The sequence below is a fragment of the Prionailurus bengalensis genome, chromosome X, assembly GCF_016509475.1.
Source record: "Prionailurus bengalensis isolate Pbe53 chromosome X, Fcat_Pben_1.1_paternal_pri, whole genome shotgun sequence".
NCBI classification, from domain to species: domain Eukaryota; kingdom Metazoa; phylum Chordata; class Mammalia; order Carnivora; family Felidae; genus Prionailurus; species Prionailurus bengalensis.
Genome location: NC_057361.1, coordinates 61694843 through 61716660, shown reverse-complemented (window position 1 = coordinate 61716660; position 21818 = coordinate 61694843). Strand labels below are relative to the sequence as shown.

Sequence of the window (21818 nt, the reverse complement as noted above, 5' to 3'; positions counted from 1 at the left end):
TTGTTCTAGCTTCAAGAAGAATGCTGGTGCAATTTTGATTGGGATTGCATTGAATGTGTACATAGTTTTGGGTAGTATTGACATTTTAACAATATTTATTCTTCCAATCCATGAGCAGGGAATGTCTTTCCATTTCTTTAAATCTTCTTCAATTACCTTCATAAGCTTTCTATAGTTTTCAGCATACAGATCTTTTACATCTTTGGTTAGATTGATTCCTAGGTATTTTATGCTTCTTGGTGCAATTGTGAATGGGATCAGTTTCTTTATTTCTCTTTCTGTTGCTTCATTGTTAGTGTATAAGAATGCAACTGATTTCTGTACATGGATTTTGTATCCTGCAACTTTGCTGAATTCCTGTATCAGTTCTAGCAGACTTCTGGTGGAGTCTTTCGGATTTTCCATGTATAATATCATGTCATCTGCAAAAAGCGAAAGCTTGACTTCATCTTTGCCAATTTTGATGCCTTTGATTTCCTTTTGTTGTCTGATTGCTGATGCTAGCACTTCCAACAGTATGTTGAACAACAGCGCTGAGAATGGGCATCCTTATCGTGTTCCTGATCTCAGGGAGAAAGCTCTCAGTTTTTCCCCATTGAGGATGATGTTAGCTGTGGGCTTTTCATAAATGGCTTTTATGATGTTTAAGTATGTTCCTTCTATCCCGACTTTCTCAAGGGTTTTTATTAAGAAAGGGTGCTGTACTTTGTCAAATGCCTTTTCTGCATCAATTGACAGGATCATATGGTTCTTATCTTTTCTTTTATTAATGTGATGTATCACGTTGATTGATCTGTGAATGTTGAACCAGCCCTGCATCCCAGGAATGAATCCCACTTGATCATGGTGAATAATTCTTTTTATATGGTGTTGAATTCGATTTGCTAGTATCCTCTTGAGAATTTTTGCATCCATATTCATCAGGGATATTGGCCTGTAGTTCTCTTTTTTTACTGGGTCTCTGTCTGGTTTAGGAATCAAAGTAATACTGGCTTCATAGAATGAGTCGGGAAGTTTTCCTTCCCTTTCTGTTTTTGGAATAGCTTGAGAAGGATAGGTATTATCTCTGCTTTAAACGTCTGGTAGAACTCCCCTGGGAAGCCATCTTGTCCTGGACTCTTATTTGTTGGGAGATTTTTGATGACTGATTCAATTTCTTCGCTGGTTATGGGTCTGTTCAAGCTTTCTATTTCCTCCTGATTGCATTTTGGAAGCGTGTGGGTGTTTAGGAATTTGTCCATTTCTTCCAGGTTGTCCAATTTGTTGGCATATAATTTTTCATAGTATTCCCTGATGATTGTTTGTATCTCTGAGAGATTGGTTGTAATAATTCCATTTTCATTCATGATTTTATCTATTTGGGTCCTCTCCCTTTTCTTTTTGAGAAGCCTGGCTAGAGGTTTGTCAATTTTGTTTATTTTTTCAAAAAACCAACTCTTGGTTTCGTTGATCTGCTCTACAGTTTTTTTAGATTCTATATTGTTTATTTCTGCTCTGATCTTTATTATTTCTCTTCTTCTGCTGGTTTTAGGCTGCCTTTGCTGTTCTGCTTTTATTTCCTTTAGGTGTGCTGTTGGATTTTGTATATGGGATTTTTCTTGTTTCATGAGATAGGCCTGGATTGCAATGTATTTTCCTCTCAGGACTGCCTTCGCTGCATCCCAAAGCGTTTGGATAGTTGTATTTTCATTTTCGTTTGTTTCCATATATTTTTTAATTTCTTCTCTAATTGCCTGGTTGACCCACTCATTCTTTAGTTGGGTGTTGTTTAACTTCCATGCTTTTGGAGGTTACCCAGACTTTTTTCTGTGGTTGATTTCAAGCTTCATAGCATTGTGTTCTGAAAGTATGCATGGTATAATTTCAATTCTTGTATACTTATGAAGAGCTGTTTTGTGACCCAGTATATGATCTATCTTGGAGAATGTTCCATGTGCACTCGAGAAGAAAGTATATTCTGTTGCTTTGGGATGCAGAGTTCTAACTATATCTGTCAAGTCCATCTGATCCAATGTATCATTCAGGGCCTTGTTTCTTTATTGACCATGTGTCTAGATGATCTATCGATTTCTGTAAGTGGAGTGTTAAAGTCCCCTGCAATTACCAGATTCATATCAATAAGGTTGCTTATGTTTATGAGTAATTGTTTTATATATTTGGGGGCTCTGGTATTCGGCGCATAGACATTTATAATTGTTAGCTCTTCCTGATGGATAGACCCTGTAACTATTATATAATGTCCTTCTTCATCTCTTGTTACAGCCTTTAATTTACAGTCTAGTTTGTCTGATATAATATGGCTACTCCAGCTTTCTTTTGGCTTCCAGTAGCATGATAAATAGTTCTCCATCCCCTCACTCTCAGTCTGAAGGTGTCCTCAGGTCTAAAATGAGTCTCTTGTAGACAGCAAATAGATGGGTCTTGTTTTTTTATCTATTCTGATACCCTATGTCTTTTGGTTGGCGCATTTAGTCCATTTACATTCAATGTTATTTTAGGAAGATATGGTTTTAGAGTCATTGTGATGTCTGTATGTTTTATGCTTGTAGCGATGTCTCTGGTACTTTGTCTCATAGGATCGCCCTTAGGATCTCTTGTAGGGCTGGTTTAGTGGTGACGAATTCCTTCAGTTTTTGTTTATTTGGGAAGACCTTTATCTCTCCCTCTATTCTAAATGACAGGCTTGCTGGATAAAGGCTTCTCGGCTGCATATTTTTTCTGTTCAACACATGGAAGATCTCGTGCCAATCCTTTCTGGCCTGCCAAGTCTCAAAAGAGAGATCAGTCACGAGTCTTATAGGTCTCCCTTTATATGTTACAGCACGTTTATCCCTTGCTGCTTTCAGAATTTTCTCTTTATCCTTGTATTTTGCCAGTTCCACTATGATATGTCGTGCAGAAGATCGATTCAAGTTCCATCTGAAGGGAGTTCTCTGTGCCTCTTGGATTTCAATGCCTTTTTCCTTCCCAGATAAGGGAAGTTGTCAGCTATTATTTCTTCAAGTACACCTTCAGCACCTTTCCCTCTCTCTTCTTCCTCTGGCATACCAATTATGCATATATTATTTCTTTTTAGTGCATTATTTAGTTCTCTAATTTTCCCCTCATACTCCTGGATTTTTTTTTATCTCTCTTTTTCTCAGCTTCCTCTTTTTCCATAACTTTATCTTCTAGTTCACCTATTCTCTCCTGCCTCTTCAGTCTGGGCCGTGGTCATTTCCATTTTATTTTGCATCTCGTTTATAGTGTTTTTCAGCTCCTCCTGACTATTCCTTAGTCCCTTGATTTCTGTAGCAATAGATTCTCTGCTGTCCTCTATACTGTTTTCAAGCCCTGGGATTAATTTTATGACTATTATTCTAAATTCACCTCTGTTACATTATTTAAATCCTTTTTGATCAGTTCCTTAGCTGTTGTTATTTCCTGGAGATTCTTTTGAGGGGAATTCTTCCGTTTGGTCATATTGGATAGTCCCTGGGGTGGTGCGGACCTGCAGGGCACTTCCCCTGTGCTGTGGTGTATAACTGGAGTTGGTGGGCGGGGCCGCAGTCATACCTAATGTCTGCCCCCAGCCCACCACTGGGGCCACAGTCAGACTGGTGTGTGCCTTCTCTTCCCCTCTCCTAGGGGCGGGATTCACTGTGGGGTGGCGTGGCCCATCTGGGCTACTTGAACACTGCCAGGCTTGTGGTGCTGGGGATCTGGCGAATTAGCTGTGGTGGGTAGGCAAGGTGCATGGGGGGCAGGAGGGGCAGGCTTAGCTTGATTCTTCTTCCGTGATCCACTTCCGGAGGGGCCCTGTGGCAGCGGGAGGGAGTCAGACCCGCAGGAGGGATGGATATGCAGAAGCACAGTGTTGGGTGTTTGAGCCGTGCAAGCAAGTTCCCTGGTAGGAACTGGTTCCCTTTGGGATTTTGGCTGGGGGATGGGCAAGGGAGATGGCCATGGCGAGCGCCTTTGTTCCCGGCCAAACTGAGCTCTTTCGTCCCGGGGCTCAGCAACTCTCCCTCCCTTTGCCCTACAGCCTTCCTGCTTTCCGAACAGAGCTGTTAACTTATCACCTCCCAGATGCTAAGCAAGTCCCGCTTGCTGTCGGAACACAGTCCGTCAGGCCCCTCTGCTTTTGCAAGCCAGACTCGGGGTCTCTGCTTTACTGGCGGGCTGCCCCTGTGCCCCGGCTCCCTCCCGCCAGTCCGTGCAGCACGCACCGCCTGTCCGCCCTTCCTACTCTGTTCCATGGGCCTGTCTTCTGCGCTTGGCTCTGGAAACTCCGTTCTGCTAGTCTTCTGGTGGTTTTCCTGGGTTCTTTAGGCAGGCGTAGGTGGAATCTAAGTGATCAGCAGGACGCGCGGTGAGCCCAGTGTCCTCTTAAGCCATCTTCCCTAGAGTGTCTCCATAAGTAGCTTTTTATTTTTTATTTATTTTTTTTTTAAATTTTTTTTTTTCAACGTTTATTTATTTTTGGGACAGAGAGAGACAGGGCATGAACGGGGAAGGGGCAGAGAGAGAGGGAGACACAGAATCGGAAACAGGCTCCAGGCTCCGAGCTATCGGCCCAGAGCCCGACGCGGGGCTCGAACTCACGGACCGCGAGATCGTGACCTGGCTGAAGTCGGACGCTTAACCGACTGCGTCACCCAGGCGCCCCTATAAGTAGCTTTTTAAATGCAATTGAAATAGTTTTTTTTCCAGGATATTTTGAGGTTGAAAGATATTGACCTCAGATTCAGAATGAAAGTTATGTATGCAAATATCTTCTCCCATTCAGTACATTACCATTTTATTTTATTTTATTATATTTTATTTTATGTTACTTTATTTTATTTTATTTTATTTTGCATCCAAATTAGTTAGCATATAGTGCAACAATGATTTCAGGAGTAGATTCCTTAATGCCCCTTGCCCATTTAGCCCATCTCCCCTCCCACAACCCCTCCAGTGGCCCTCTGTTTGTTCTCGATATTTCAGAGTCTCTTACATTTTTGTCTTCTTCCCTGTTTTTATATTTTTTTTGTTTCCCTTTCCTTATGTCCATCTCTTTTGTCTCTTAAAGTCCTCATATGAGTGAAATCATATGATATTTGTCTTTCTCTGACTAATTTTGCTTAGCATAATACCCTGAAATTCCATCCACATAGTTACAAACAGCAAGATTTCATTGTTTTTGATTGCCAAGTAATACTCCATTGTGTGTGTTTACGCGCATACACCACATCTTCTTTATGCATTCATCCATCAATGTACATTTGGGTTCTTTCCATACTTTGGCTATTGTTGATAGTGTTGCTATAAACATTGGGTGCCTGTGCCCCTTTGAGACAGCATACCTGTTCCCTTGGATAAATACCTAGTAGTGCAGTTGCTGGGTCATAGGGTAGTTCTGTTTTCAGTTTTTTGAGGAACCTCCATATGGTTTTCCAGAGTGGCTGCACCAGTTTGCATTCCCACCAGCAGTGCAAAAGAGATCCTCTTTCTCTGCATCCTCACCAACATCTGTTGTTGCCTGAGTTGTTAATGTTAGCCATTCTAACAGGTGTGAGGAGGTATCTCATTGTGGTTTTGATTTGTATTTCCCTGATGATGAGTGATGTTGAGCATTTTTTCATTTGTCAGTTGGCCATCTAGATGGCTTCTTTGGAGAAGTGTCTATTCATGTCTTTTGCCCATTTCTTCACTGGATTATTTGGTTTTGGGTGCTGAGTTTGTTAAGTTCTTTATAGATTTTGGATACCAACCCTTTATCTGATACGTCATTTGAAAATACCTTCTCCCATTTTGTGGTTTGCCTTTTAGTTTTGCTGCTTGTTTCCTTCGCTGTGCAGAAACGTTTTATTTTGATGAGGTCCCAAGTAGTTCGTTTTTGCTTGTTTTCCTTGCCTCCAGAGAGATGTCGAGTAAGAAGTTGCTGTGGCCACGGTCAAAGAAGTTTTTGCCTGCTTTCTCCTTGAGTATTTTGGTGGTTTCCTGTCTTACACTGAGGTCTTTCATCCATTTTGAGTTTATTTTTGTGTATGGTGTAAGAAAGTGGTCCAGGTTCATTTTTCTGCCTGTCGCTGTCCACTTTTCCCAGCACCATTTGCTGAAGAGACTTACTTTATTCCATTGAATATTCTTTTTAACTTAACTTGTCAAAGATTAGTTGGCCATATGTTTGTGGGTCCATTTCTGGGTTCTCTATTCTGTTCCATTGATCTGAGTGTTCTTGTGCCAGTACCATACTATCTTGATGATTACAGCTTTGTAATACAGCTTGAAGTCCAGGATTGTGATGCTTCCTGCTTTGGTTTATGTTTTCAAGATTGCTTTGGCTATTCGGAGTCTTTTCTGGATCCATAGAAATTTTAGGATTGTTTATTCTAGCTCTGTGAAGAATGCTGGTTTTCTTTTGACAGACATTGCAATGAATGTGTAGATTGCTTTGGGTAGTATCAACTTTTTCACGATATTTGTTGTTCCTATCCAGGATCATGGAATATTTTTCCATTTTTTTGTGTTTCTTCTTCAGTTTCTTTCATAAGCTTTCAATAGTTTTCAGTGTATAGATTTTTCACCTCTTTGGTTAGATTTATTCCTAGGTATTTTATGGTTTTTTGTGAAACTGTAAATGGGATCGATTCCTTGATTTCTCTTTCTGTGGCTTTATTGTTGTTGTGTAGGAATGCAAGTGATTTCTGTGCATTGATTTTATATCCTGCCACTTTGCTGAATTCATAGTTCAGTTCTAGTAGTTTTTTGGTGGAATCTTTTGGGTTTTCCATATAGAGTATCGTGTCATCTGCGAAGAATGAAAGTTTGACCTCCTCCTGGCCAATTTGGATGCCTTTTATTTCTTTGTGTTGTCTGATTTCTGAGGTAAGACTTCCAATACTATGTTGAATAACGGTGGCGAGAGTGGACATCTTTGTCTTGTTCCTGACCTTAGGGGGAGAGCTCTCAGTTGTTTCCCATTGAGGATGATATTATCGTCGGGTCTTTCATGTATGGCTTTTATAATCTCAAGGTATGCTCCTTCTATCCCTACTTTCTTAAGGGTTTTTATCAAGAAAGGATGCTGAATTTTGTCAAATGCTTTCTCTGCATCTATAGAGAGGATCATGTGGTTCTTGTCCTTTATTTTTTTGATGTGATTAATCACATTGATTATTTTGCATATATTGAACCAGCCCTGCATCCCAGGTATAAATCCCACTTGGTCGTGGTGAGTATTTTTTTTAAAGCATTGTTGGATACAGTTGGCTAATATCTTGTCGAGGAATTTTGCATGTATGTTTATCAGGGAAATTGGTATATATTTCTCTTTTTTAGGGGAGTCTTTGTCTGGCTTTGGAATTAAGGTATTACTGGCTTCATAAAGTTTGGAAGTTTTCCTTCCCTTTCTATTTTTTGGAACAGCTTCAAGAGAATAGTTTGTGAACTCTTCTTTTAATGTTTGGTGTAATTCCCCTGGAAATCCATCTGGCCCTGGATTCTTGTTTTTTGAGAGATATTTGATTCCTAATTTGATCTTTACTGGTTATGTGTCTGTTCAAATTTTCTGTTTCTTCCTGTTTCAGCTGTGGTACTTTATATGTTTCTAGGAATTTGTCCATTTCTTCCAGATTGCCCATTTTATTGGTGTACAATTGCTTATAATATTCTCTTATTATTGGTTTTATTTCTGATGTGTTGGTTGTGATGTCTCTTCTTTCATTCTTGATTTTATTTATATGGGTCCTTTCCTTTTTCTTTTTGATCAAACTGGCTAGTGGTTTATCAATTTTGTTGATTCTTTCAAAGAACCAGCTTCTGGTTTCATTGATCTGTTCTACTCTTTTTTTTGCTTTTGATAACATTAATTTCTACTCCAATCTTTATTATTTCCTGTCTTCTGCTGGTTTGGGGTTTTATTTGCTTTTTTTTTTTCCTAGCTCTTTAAGGTGTAAGGTACGATTGTCTATCTGAGACCTTTCTTCCATCTTTCGGAAGGTCTGGATTGGTATATACTTTCCTCTTATGACAGCCTTTGCTATGTCCCAGAGGTTTTGGGTTATGGTGTTATCATTTCCATTGGCTTCAATGTACTTTTTAAAAAAAATTTTAATGTTTTTTTTTTAACTTATTTTTGACAGAGAGACAGAGTGTGAGCAGGGGAGAGGCAGAGAGAGAGACAGAAACACAAGCTCCAGACTCTGAGCTGTCAGCACAGAGCCCGATGTGGAGCTTGAACTCATGAACCAGGAGATCATGACCTGAGCTGAAGTCAGACACTCAACCGACTGAGCCAGCCAGGCGCCCCTTCCATGTTCTTTTTAATTTCCTCTTTAACTTCTTCGTTAGACCATTCATTCTTTAGTAGGATGTTCTTTAGTGTCCAAGTATTTGTTATCTTTCCAAATTTTTTCTTGTGGTTGATTTCGAGTTTCATAGCGCCGTGGTCTGATAATATGCACGGTGTGATCTCAATGTTTTTGTAATTGTTGAGAGCTGATTTGTGTCTCAGCAATCTAGAGATTGTTCCATGCATACTGGAGAAGAATGTATATTCCTCTGCTTTAGGTTGAAATGTTCTGAATATATCTGTTTTGTCCATCTGGTTCAGTGTGTCATTCAAAGCCATTGTTTCCTTATTGATTTTCTGTTTAGGTGATCTGTCCATTGTTGTAAGTGGGGTGTTGAAGTCCCAGTAGGTTGGCTTTTTTAAAATGATTTCCTTCCCTGTGCAAAAGCTTTCTATTTTGGTATAGTCCCAATAGTTTAATTTTGCTTTTGTTTCCCTTGCCAGAAGAAAAATAAGTAGGAAAACGTTTCTACAGCTGATGTCAAAGAGATTCCTGTCAATATTTTCTTCTAGGAATTTTACGGTTTCAGGTCTCACATTTAGGCCTTTAATCCATTTTCAGTTTATTTTTTTGTATGCTATAAGAAAGTGGTTCAGATTCATTCTTTTGCCTGTAGCTATTCAGTTTTCTCAGCACCATTTGTTGAAGAGACAGTCTTTTTCCTATTGGATATTCTTGCCTCCTTTGTTATAGAGTCATTCACCATAAAAGTGCAGGTTTATTTCTGGACTCTCTATTCTATTCCTTTGACCTGCGTGTCTGTTTCTGTGCCAGTACCATACTGTTTTAATTACTGCCGCTTTGTAGTATATCTTGAAATCCAGGATTGTGATACCTCCAGTTTCATTTTTTTAAGTTTTTGTTTTAATTCCAGTTAACATACAGTGTACTATTTGTTCTAGGTGTATAATATTGTAATTCAGCAATTCCATGCATCGCCCAGTACTCATCATGTCAGGTGCCCTCCCCAATCCCCATCACCTATTTTATCCATCCTCCCACTCCCCTCTATTCTGCTAACTATCAATTCTCTATAAATAAGAATCTGTTGGGGCACCTGTGTGGCTCAGTTGGTTAAGTGCCTGACTTCCGCTCAGGTCATGCTCTCGGAGTTCGTGGGTTTGAGCCCCATGTTGGGCTCTGTGATGACTACTTGGAGCCTGGAGCCTGCTTCAGATTCTGTGTCTCCCTCTCTCTCTCTGCCCCTCCCCCACTCGTGCTCTCTCTGTCTCTGTCTCTGTCTCTCTCTCAAAAGTACACAAAACAAAACAAAAAGAAACTCTTTCTTCGTTTGTCTCTCTCTCCCTCTTTGCTTTTTCCCCGTTACATGTTTGTTCACTTTCTTAAGTTCCATATGAGTGAAATTCTATGTTATTTGTCTTTCTGTGACTGACTTATATCACCTAGCATTACACTCTCTAGCTCCATCCATGTCATTACACATGGCGAGATTTCATTCTTTTTATGACTAATATTCCAGTGTGTGTGTGTGTGTGCGTGCGCTCGCGCACGTATACCACTTCTTTATCCATTCCATTAATCAGTGGACACTTGGGCTGCTTCCATATCTTGGCTATTGTAAATAATGCTTCTATAAACATAAGGGTGCATATATCTCTGTGAATTAGTGTTTTTGTATTCTTTGTGTAAATACCCAGTAGTGTGATTGCTGGATTGTAGGGTTGTTCTTCTTTTTCAAGATTGTTTTGGCTATTCAGGGTCTTTTGTAATTCCATACAAATTGTAGTATTATTTCTTCTCGTTCTATGAAAAATGTTGTTCGTGTTTTGATAGGGATTGCATTAACACTGTATGATAGTTGTACTTGAATTAAAAAAGTTATGTTTGTAATGTTTTCAAATTTTTGTTAAATATTTACATAATTCTACATTATTGAAATATAGTTATATTTGAAATAACATGTTAATTATTGCTTTGTTTTCTCTCTTTCAACAGTTAAAAGATGTTGATACTCGGAAAATCATAAAAGCAATGCTTTCGTATGTGTGGCCCAAAGACCGGCCAGATCTACGAGCTAGGGTTGCCATTTCTCTGGGATTTTTGGGGGGTGCAAAGGTAAGAATAGGAGAAATTATACATTGTTCATTGCTATAACTAAAAAATAGTATGACATTTTCTAATAATGAAAAGGGCTGATATAAGCTACTTTGGGGGGAGCATTGTTAACTTTTAGGACCCTCATTTACATAACTATTTTATACCGTCAGAAATTACATGGTAGTGCCCAATTTATCTGTGGATCAGACTTCTAATGGCCTCAACTTAATGGAATTTAGTCCTGAAACCAGATCATTGTGTAACAAAGCATAAGGAAATTTATAAAAGAAACTCCTTAGAGACCTGTTTGTTCTTACTTAATACATATTTCTGGTAAGCTTGGTTCTCAGTTCCTAGTAATTTGAAAAGATGATGAAGGCACATTTAGGCACATTGAATGCCATAAGTGGTAAACAATAGTGTGAAGGGGGAAAAAAACAAACAGGAAAAGTTAAAAGAAAAAAAAAACACCCACAAAAACTAGGCATTTTGGTACCATTCAGTATAGGGGCCCTTTATATCTTAGCAGCCTCTTCAGTTTATTTCTGTACTATATATAGCACGTTTTAGTAAGGCAGTTATAATGACTCTGAGCTTTTAAGAAAAAAAAAACCCTTATTTTCAACTCATTCAGATTTTAAATTCAGTAAAGTATATATATTTTTAGGTACAAAGTATAGTCATGGTACATATATAGTCTTTGGAATCAATCAGAATTCCTGGGCTCTGGCACTTACTAACCTTGTAACATTGGGCAAATTGCTTAGTCTTCATGCCTCAGTTTCCCAATTTGTAAAATAAGGTTAAATACAGTTGTTGTAAGGATTAATTAAATCAGCATACAAAAGGCTAAAAAGAATGCTTGGCACATAGTAAAGTATATGTGTTAAAAATAATTTAAATTTCATCAAAAATATGGTAAAAAAAAAACCAGTTTGTTGAAAAATATAAATGAGGTTTTGCTATGTGTTAGGGTTAATATATTGTTTTAGAACCTAGATCTTATTACTTTTTTCTCTATGTCATGTATGTTCCTTTTTATTTACTCATTCTTTTCCCTACCCTAAAAATAAGTATTGAGAACTTATACAGAGGACTCTTCTTGGCTCTGCAGGGTATTCAAACATAAATAAAAGCACATTTCTTTTCTCAAATCATCCAAGATAAGACAAGTTATATTTTATTGCTATGATGCAAAGTAAATCATAAATGATTTGAAAGAAGTACATTCACGTGTTGGGATTTCAAAGGAAAGAACCACCAAGATGGGGAGTCAGGAAAGGTTTTGGAGAGGAAGTGATGTCTAAGATAGTCTTGGATTGATTAGTAGGATTGTTAAAGGTAGAGGAGTAAAATGAACAGATTGAGAGAGGACGTAAGCATGTGTGGAGTAGTGAGTAGTCCAGCTTTGCTCCAGTGAGGGGATAGTGTTTCAGAGAAATTATAGGTAACCTTAAAAGATAGAGCTCCGGGGCGCCTGGGTGGCGCAGTCGGTTAAGCGTCCGACTTCAGCCAGGTCACGATCTCACGGTCCGGGAGTTCGAGCCCCGCGTCGGGCTCTGGGCTGACGGCTCAGAGCCTGGAGCCTGTTTCCGATTCTGTGTCTCCCTCTCTCTCTGCCCCTCCCCCGTTCATGCTCTGTCTCTCTCTGTCCCAAAAATAAATAAACGTTGAAAAAATAAATAAATAAAATAAAAAATAAAAAGATAGAGCTCCATGTGAAATACCTTAACTGTGAAACAAAAATTTAATTATGTTGGAAGTAGCAACATGTATTTTGAGTAGCAGAGTAATAAGGTTAGAGCTGTGCTTTAGGAAATTAATCTGACCCTTTTGCATAAGATGGATTAGGGTGGTGAGACAACTAAAATAGGGATACCATTGATTTTCATTTCATGTATTCATTCAGGCAATATTTACCGACCTTGTTATGAGGCTAATGCAATAGTCTAGATGAAAAGTAATGGCACTTTGTACTGGAGTAGTGGTAGAAATGGTAATATGCAGGCAAAAGATGCCAGAGATTTTGTGAGGTGAAGGAGGTAGAGTCAACAAGACTTAGCAACAGATCAGACATTAGAAGTAAAAGAGAAATAGGATTTCAAAGTTGATGCCAAGGATAAGAGAAATACAATACTTTTAACAGAAGTAGGTAGGAAGTTAGGAGGTCTTGTTTGGGAAGATGAAATTTTGGTTTGAGGCATGTTCAGTTTGAGATGCTAATGGAATGTTGAGACAGATTTGTAGCTGATAATACAAAATGCTAGACAATCTTAGGAAGGAGCCCCAGGCTAGAGAGATTAGGGGTAATAGTTGGGGGGAAAAAGAAGTAATAGTAGAAACAATGCAAATTAGTTCACCAAAGGAAAGAGCAGAAATAGAAGGTGACTACAGACAGAACCTGTGATAAATGTGTTCCTGTAGGGAAGCAAACAGTAATGGAAACAGGGATGGAGTGATTGGAGAATAAAACTAGAATAATTCAGTCTAGCTGTTCATTGTCTTTTCTCCTTTCTCATCTGTGGGTTCTGTTGAGTACTCCCAATGAACTGGACCTCTTGCCTGGGAGAGGACTAAATCAAGATACTGAACAATAGACTAAGATCCATACTTTATTCTGTTTGTTTAAGCTGAACAGAGAGGATAATTCAAATCTAAATTTGGTAGCTAACATTGAAATTCTTTTAACTCTTTTTTTATATGTTTTTTAATATGAAATTTATTGTCAGATTGGTTTCCATACAATACCCAGTGCTGATCCCAACAGGTGCCCTCCTCAATACCCATCGCCCACCCTCCCACCCCCCCATCAATCCTCAGTTTGTTCTCAGTTAAAATTCTTTTAACTCTTAAATTTTTAGTTCAGTACTGATTGCTGAATTGTCTTTTACCTACAAATTGCTTAAAGATAAAGATTATTCTGAGCTCTTGTGCAAGGCAGAATTAGCAAATTGGCCTTTATTCTTTATTAGCTGAATTAAAGTACTTTGCTGACAAGTTGAAGGCAGATTGTTTTCTGGACTTTCTTTTGAATTGAAGAGAACAGTTTAGAACATGGCTAATTAGGTTAGCCAAAAGGAGCAGTGTTAATACGTGATTTTATTTTTAGAATGAATTTCAACCCTTCAAAATACAAATTTCTGTTCCTTGGTGACAGGTCAATGTCAGTATAAAACTTAGATCAAGGTAACTTCCATAAAGACTGAAATATTTTTAGAAGGCTAATATTTGATTCTTCTATCAATAAATATTGAGCACCCATAGAATAGATATGCTGTACTAACCTCATATAAACTAATTACAAGTAAACAGCAATGAATATAGAAAATTAGTCCTCAGAAAGTATGTTTGATTACTTTTGAGTTAGGAAAAGGAATAAATTGCCTGATGTTATGATGAGTGCATGCTTGTACTTTCAGAGCATATAGAAAAGCAGTTTTTTGGGGTTTTTTAACTAAGCAGGAACTAGACCATAGAATAGCTTTAGGAATATATAGTGGTAACTTTTAACCATTCCTAACATCATTTTTCTAGTTTCTATACTGTCTTTACTTTAAAGTGGTTACTCTCTCAATCTTTAAAACCTGGTCATTGTTTAATTTTGTTAGTATTGCTGGTGTGATTTATACTGGGTATGCAAAGATGGATTGTTATCCCTTTCATTTCTTGGCTTCCTATTTTTTCTCAACATGCCTTGGCATATAAGCACTTTGGACCAATCTATTCTCCTTTATACTCTGGTCTTCCCTACCTCCTCCACATACTTCTGGGAATTTTAAGGCAGGGTTCAGGGATCTTCTCAGCTATAAATGAATGCCACCCAGCCATATGAGCAGCATGTGGTAGTTTCATAGCAAGACCAGAGGCATCCATGAGGGAGAAGGGAGGCAGAAAGACAGAAATATCAAGTGAGAAGAAACAGAAGGGAGGAGGATTTCATGTTTAACATATGGGGTCACAGCATGCCATCTGCTTACTTATTTGCCTATTAATTCTCTTTTCATTCTGAAGGTCTTAAGGCTATCATTGTCTACAGCAAAGATTTGTAAGATAAACTGTATCATGTAAAGATGTCTTGCAGCCCAGACAAGGCCAAGAAGAATGGGTTGGTGTTTCTTCTGAATTGCAGCAATTCTATTTTTAATATGTTGGGTCCTCAATGAGATATATTTTAGGGTTTCTGCCACCAAGAGACAGAGATAGAGAGAACACAATCTGCCTTCCTTCCTTAAATCCCTACAAATCATATGCATTGCCTTTTGTTACCATCCACACATCTGTCCTAGGAGTATCACATTATCATTAATCTGGGGAGTTTGAGATCTAAGGATTTTTTAAAAAATGTAATCTTTCTGGGTGTGCCTGGGTGGCTCATTCAGTTAAGCATCTGACTTTGACACAGGTCATAATCTCACGGTTCATGGGTTCATGCCCTGCATTGGGCTCTGTGCTAATAGCTCAGAGCCTGGAGCCTGCTTCGGATTCTGTGTGTGTGTGTGTGTGTGTGTGTGTGTGTGTGTGTGTGTGTGTCTGCACCTCCCCTGTTCACACTCTGTCTTCTCAAAAATAAACATTAAAAAATATTTTAAAAAATTTAGTCTTTCTGTTAGTATATCACATAACAGCCGTGCCAGGATTTAAGGAAAATATAAAACATACTAAAATCATCTGTTTTCATAAAATAAGTGTGTTTTTTAATGTTATAAAAAAGTTTACTTATACTCTGCAATCAACACCATCTTTGGGACCACTTAGTTGACAGAGAACTTGAGAGTACAGGACATTAAAGTAAAAAATATCTTCTATTTTTAATTAAGAATTAATTATCTGTTGATAATTAAGAATTATTAAGAATCTGTTGCAAACGAAAATAAGCTATATTTAACATTATAAAATAATTTCAAGGGAGAGTGTATTTTGTAAAAATATAATCAATATCCCTTTTCTTCAAGAATGCATCTGTTATATAAAGTAAGGGATCATATATATGTCTTAGTCCATTTACACTGCAGTAAAAAGCACCATAAACTAGGTCGTTCATAAATGGCTTTTTGTTATGACCTACATGATATAAGAGGCAAGAAGGATCTTGGGGACTTGTTTATAAGGGCACTAATCCCATAAGGGCCTAATTACCTCCTAAAGACCCCACTTCCAGTGTCATTACCCTGGGGGGAATTCAACATGTGAATTTGGCAGGGGTACACAAATATTCAGATCATAGCATTATGTATTGAGCGTCATTTGTCGAGTGATTTTTAGATACAAGATACTGTGCTAGGCAGCTGGGAATAAAAAAATGAATAAAATGTGTGCCTTGCCTTCCCTCCTGCAGTTGCAGTGTACTGAAGGAGAAAAATACACAAATAATGATAAAATATATATAATGTAATACCCAGATATCCAAAGGGAGTCACAAATGAAGATATATGGGAGTTCCAGCAATTAGGCATTTAGGGAAGCCTTCATGGAACAGCTGGAGTTTTCCAGGAACTACTATCTTGACATGGGTAACTTTAGAAGATTCATGCACTTTCACTTTGATTCTTTAAAAATTTTCTGAAAAACACTTTTTAAAATGAAACAATGGTATCTGACCTTTAATTGAGAAGTATGATTTATATCCTGGAGTATTTTTTAATTAAAACACTATAGTTTAGAGATGTTTTAGGCTTACAGAAAAATTAAGCAGTAAGTACAGAGAATTCTTCTATATCCCCCCTCAAAAAACTCCATTCAATTTCTTCTGGTACTAACATCTTGCATTAATGTAGTACAATTGTTACAAATGATGAATGAACCAATTACTTAAAAATACATTATTCTTATTAGCTAAGTTCATAGTTTACATTAGGATTCACTCTTTGTGTTGTGTACTTACGTATGGGTTTGGGGGAAAATGCATAATGCCATTTATCCACCATTAAAGTATCATACAGAATAGTTTCACTGCCCTAAAACTGCAGTGTGTCCCACTTATTCATCTCTCCATCCTCCCAAATCCCTGACAACCACTAATCATTTTATTGTCTCTGTAGTTTTGCCTTTTTCCATAATATCTTATAGCTGGAATCATATAGTATGTAGCTCTTACAAACTGTCTTCTTTCACTTAACAATATGCATTTCAGAGTCATTTATGTTTTTTTTATGACTTGATAGTTCATTGCTTTTTATTGCTGAAAAATACTGCATTGTATGGATGTACCATATAGTGTGTGTATCCATTCACCTTTTGAAAGACATTTTGGTTGCTTCCAGATTTTGGCCAAAAGTAATGCTGTAATAAACATTTGTGTGCAAGATTTGTGTGACATAAGTTTTCAACTCATTTGGGTAATTACTAAGAAGTGCAGTTGCTAGATTATATGTTAAGACTATGTTTAGTTTGTGAGAATCTGCCAAACTGTCTTCCAGAGTGGCTGTACCATTCTGCATTCCCACCAACAGTGAATGAGAGAGTTCTGTTGCTCCACATCCTTGTCAGCGTTTGGTGTTGTCAGTGTTCAGGATTTTAGTCTTTCTAATAGATGTGTAATGCTATCTCAATTTTGTTCTAATTTGATATTGCCTAATGACGTATGATATTGTGCATGTTTTCATATACTTATTGGTCATCTGTATCTCTTCCTTGGTGAGATATCTGTCAGGCCTTTTGCCCATTTTTAAATTGGGTTGTTCATTTTCTTGTTGAATTTTAAGTGTTTGTATATTTTGGATACCAGTCCTTTATCAGATTTTTTGCAAATATTTTCACTCAGTCTGTAGCTTGTATTTTCCTTCTTTTAACAGTGTCTTTCACAGAACAGCAGTTTTAAATTTTAATGTAGTCCAACTTAACAGTATTTCGTGGATTGTGCTTTTAGTGTTGTATCTAATGTCATTGTGAAACAAAGGTCACCTAGATTTTATTTTATGTTATCTTCTAGAAGTTTTAAAGCTTTGTTCTTTACATTTAGGACTATGATCCATTTGGAGTTAATTTTTGTGAAAGGTGTAAGGTCAGTGTCTAGATTTCGTTTTGTACGTTCAGTTTTTCTAGCACCATTTTTTGAAAGTATATTCACCACTATACTACCAATGCACATCTAGCACCATTTTTTGAAAAGACTGTTTTACCCACTGGGCTGCCTTTTCTTCTTTGTCAAACATCAGTATAATATATTTATGTATATTTGTCTATTTCTGTACTCTCTATTCTGTTCTGTTGATCTACTTATCTATTCTTTTGCCAATACCACGCTGCCTTGATTATTGTAGCTTTACGGTAATTCTTGAAATCAAATAGTGTCAACCCTCTGGCTTTTTTTTTTTTTCCTTCCAATATTGTGTTGGATATTCTGGGTCTTTTGTTTTTCTATGTAAAGTTTAGAATCAGTTTGTCCATATCTGCCAAAGTACTTGCTGGGATTTTGATTGGGGCTGCATTGAATATATAGATCAAGTTCAGGAAAAACTGACATCTTGACAATATTGAATCATTCTATCCATGAACATGAAATCCATTCCTTTAGCTTTTTTTTTATTTCTTTTATCAGAGTATTGAAGTTTTCTTCATATAAATATTGAACATGTTTTGTTAGAATTATACCTAGTTATATCATTTTGGGTACTAATTTAAATGGTATTATTTTTTATTTCAAATTATGTATTTGTTCACTGGAGATATATGGGAAAGCAATTGACTTTTGAGCCTTATGAGCCTTATGTCCTGCAACCTTGCTAGAGTTGCTTATTAGTTTCAGGAGGTTTATTTCTATTGTCAGTTCTTTTGGATTTTCTACATAGATAATCATATTATCTGCAAATACGGTTTTATTTCTTCTTTCCTAATATGTGTGCCTTCTATTTTCCTTTCTTACTGCTTTAGCTAGGACTTCTAGTACCATATCGAACAACAGTGATAAGTGAGGGTGTCTTTGCTTTGTTCCTAAATTTTGGGGGTAAAGCTTCTAGTTTCTCATCATTAAGTATGTTGTTACCTATAGGGGTTTTTGTAGGTGTCCTTAATCAAGTTGAAGTTTCATTCTATTCCTAGTTTGCTGAGAGTTTTTATCTTGAATAGGTGTCGGATTTTGTCCAGTACTTCTTTTGCATCTATTGATATATTTTTTCTTTAGCCTATTGATGTGATGGATTACATTGATTTTCCAATGTTGAACTAGCTGTGTATACCTGGAATGAACTCTACTTGGTCATGTTGTGTAATTATTTTTATATATTAATTTGTTTTGCTAATATTTTGGTGAGAATTTTTTATCTGTGATCATAAGAGATAATGGTCCAGAATTTTCCTTTCCTGTAATGTCTGCCTGGTTGTGGTATTAGGGTAGTGCTGGCCTCCTAGAACGAGTTTAGAAATTTTCCCTCCATCTCTGTTTTTCGGAAAATATGGTATTTACAAATTGAGTACTTTGTCCATTTTTCTTTTCTCTTTGTTTTGCCTTGCTAATTTTATCTCCCTTTAGTACTCTCGTTCTTTCTTTTCTTTTTCTCCTTCTGATCCTTTTGAGACTAGAGAGGTAAACAAACAAAATTCTCTTTTACCTATTCACATATATTGGGCCCTTCTTGGTGACACTAGTTACAGAGTCCTTAATTATCAGAGGCTGGTGTGAAAGAGATTAGTTTTTAAGGAATTAAAGTATTAAAAATGTTTGTAAGAATTGGGTTCCTCAGAGACAGTACAGAGACAATACTTTCATTATTAAGAAGGGAAAAGTCATTTAAAAAATTTTTTTTCAACGTTTATTTATTTTTGGGACAGAGAGAGAGCATGAACAGGGGAGGGGCAGAGAGAGAGGGAGACACAGAATCGGAAACAGGCTCCAGGCTCTGAGCCATCAGCCCAGAGCCCGACGCAGGGCTCGAACTCACGGACCGCGAGATCGTGACCTGGCTGAAGTCGGACGATTTACCGACTGCGCCACCCAGGCGCCCCGTAAAATCTAGAATTGGAGACCCTCAGTAAACTGATCATATTGACCAGTACATTTGGCATCATATAGATAACAACATACTTTTGGCTGTCCTTTATGGTGATTGTACTTTTTCTTTAAGTCCATTCTTTAATTTGTGTCCCAAATTGTGCATTTCCATGTTAAAATTAAACAAATTCATTTCATAATTATATACCAGTCTCTGAAAATTCAAGAATTTAGAGGATTGTTTATTTATGTGATTTAAACTTTTGATCTAGGAAAGAAAAAAATTTTGTGAGAATAAGTCTTGAGAGAGTAATTTTCTCTTTATTTCTCTTGTACTTAAATTAATGGACACATTGCAGTTACAGATGAAACATAACTTGTCCCATGATTATAATCTAGTAAAAACAGTTTCTCAATTTTTAGAAAACACCTGGGGGATTAAGTTTCATATTGAGTCAATTTTTATTGAAATTTATTAATATCTAGCCTTAGTTTTAGACCTCTCAAGCCTCTAGGGAGTGAGGTCTGATATGCCCTGAGACACTGGCTTTATTTTAAAAATTTTACTTTTTTTTTTTAATTTTTTTTTCAACGTTTATTTATTTTTGGGACAGAGAGAGACAGAGCATGAACGGGCGAGGGGCAGAAAGAGAGGGAGACACAGAATCGGAAACAGGCTCCAGGCTCTGAGCCATCAGCCCAGAGCCTGACGCGGGGCTCGAACTCACGGACCGTGAGATCATGACCTGGCTGAAGTCGGACGCTTAACCGACTGCGCCACACAGGCGCCCCTAAAAATTTTACTTTTAATAAACTTGCAACAAAATGCACTCTTTTGTGATTTTTAACACACGCATATATTCATATAATTACTGTCACAGTCAGGATACAGAAAAGTGTTACCACACTAAAAATCTCCTTTGTGTAACCCCTTTGTAGGTATATCCTCTTCCGACCCCTAATAGCTGGATAGTACTGATTTGTCCTCTATCCCTATAGTTTTATCATTTTGAGAATACCATAGCCTTTTGAGCTTGCTCCTCTCACACAACATGATGCTTTCTTCATTCATCCAAGTCATTGAGGATATCAGTTCATTTTTCTTTTTATTACTGAGGTGTATTCCATGGTATGGATGTACTACACTTTGTTCATTCACTGGTAGACATTTGGTTTCTTTCCACCTTTTGGCAGTTATAACTAGAGTGGCTGTAAACACTTAGGTATAGTTTTTTGTGTGAACCTTAGTTTTCATTTCTCCAGGGTAAATATATCTTGAGAGTAGAATTTCTAGGTCATGGTTAGTATATTTTTAACTCTATAAGGAACTGCCAAACTGGTTTCCAGAATGGCTGTTTTCATCTTACCACCAGCAGTGTATGAGAGTTCCAGTTGTTTCACTTCTTTGCTAACACATGATATTGTCAGGCATTTAGTGGTATCTTATGGTTTCAATATCCATTTTCCTAATGGCTAATGATGTTGAATATCTGCATGTGCTTGGCTGCAGGTATATATCCACTTTGGTGAAGTGTCTGTTCAAGTGTTTTGTCCATTTTTAGTTGGGCCATTTTTTTTTTACTGTTGAGTTTAGTGAGCTATTTATATATTCTGGATATGAGACTTTTGTCAGATATATAATTTGCAATTATTTTCTCCCATCTGTAGCTTTTTATTATTTTAGAGAGAGACAGAGAGAGGGAGAGGGAGAGCACGAACAGGGGAAAGAGGGGCAGAGGGAGGGAGGGAAGGAGGGATTGAGAGAGAGAGAGAGAGAGACAGAATGAATCTTAAGCAGGCTCCATCCTGAGCATGGGCTCAATTTCATGACTGCAAGAGCATGACCTGAACTAAAATCCAGAGTTGGACACTTAATCAGCTGAGCCACCCAGGTGTCCTGAATCCATCTGTAGCTTTTAAAAAATATCCCTTAATAGTATTTTACATAGAACAAGAGTTTTTAATTTTGATAGGCTTCAGTTTATCATTTTTTCCCTTCATGGATTATGTTTTAGTTGTTAACATGTAAGATCTGTTTACCTAACTCAAGATCATTACAATTTTCTCCTGTGTTTTTTTTTCTAAAAGTTATATTTTTACTTTTTACATTTATATCTATGTTCCATTTTTGAGTTAATTATTGTATCTAGTTTAGTTGAAGTTTTATCGTTTGGTCCAATTGTTCCTACATGAAGGCTTTTCTCTCCCAATTGAATTTCCTTTGGATCCTATTGCAGCTGTAAAAACTTTTCACACTTGATAGCTTAAAACAACACAAATTTATTATTTTATAAAGGTCAAAAGTCCAAAATTAGGTTTCCTGGGTCAAAATAAAAACATTTGTCAGGGCTGTATTCCCTCCAGAGGCTCTTTGGGAAGGATCCATTTCCTTGCCCTTTCTACCTTCTAGAAGTCACCTGCATTCCTTGGCTCTTGGTGCCTTTCTCCATCTAAAAGCCAGCAGCATCTTCAGTCTTTCTGACTCTGACTCTTGGCCTCCGTATTCCTATCTTTTC

The 21818-nt window shown here is 37.3% G+C and overlaps 1 protein-coding gene across 2 annotated transcripts in view; it reads left to right on the top strand.

Annotated features, from left to right (window-relative positions):
* The window catches only part of ABCB7 (ATP binding cassette subfamily B member 7), a 168588-nt gene that overhangs the window by 101396 nt on the left and 45374 nt on the right, over positions 1-21818 (top strand). For both annotated transcript variants that reach the window (XM_043571069.1, XM_043571070.1), the window contains exon 4: positions 10275-10394. In XM_043571069.1, the coding sequence (XP_043427004.1) occupies positions 10275-10394 (120 nt within the window). The remainder of the gene's footprint in view (positions 1-10274; positions 10395-21818) is intronic.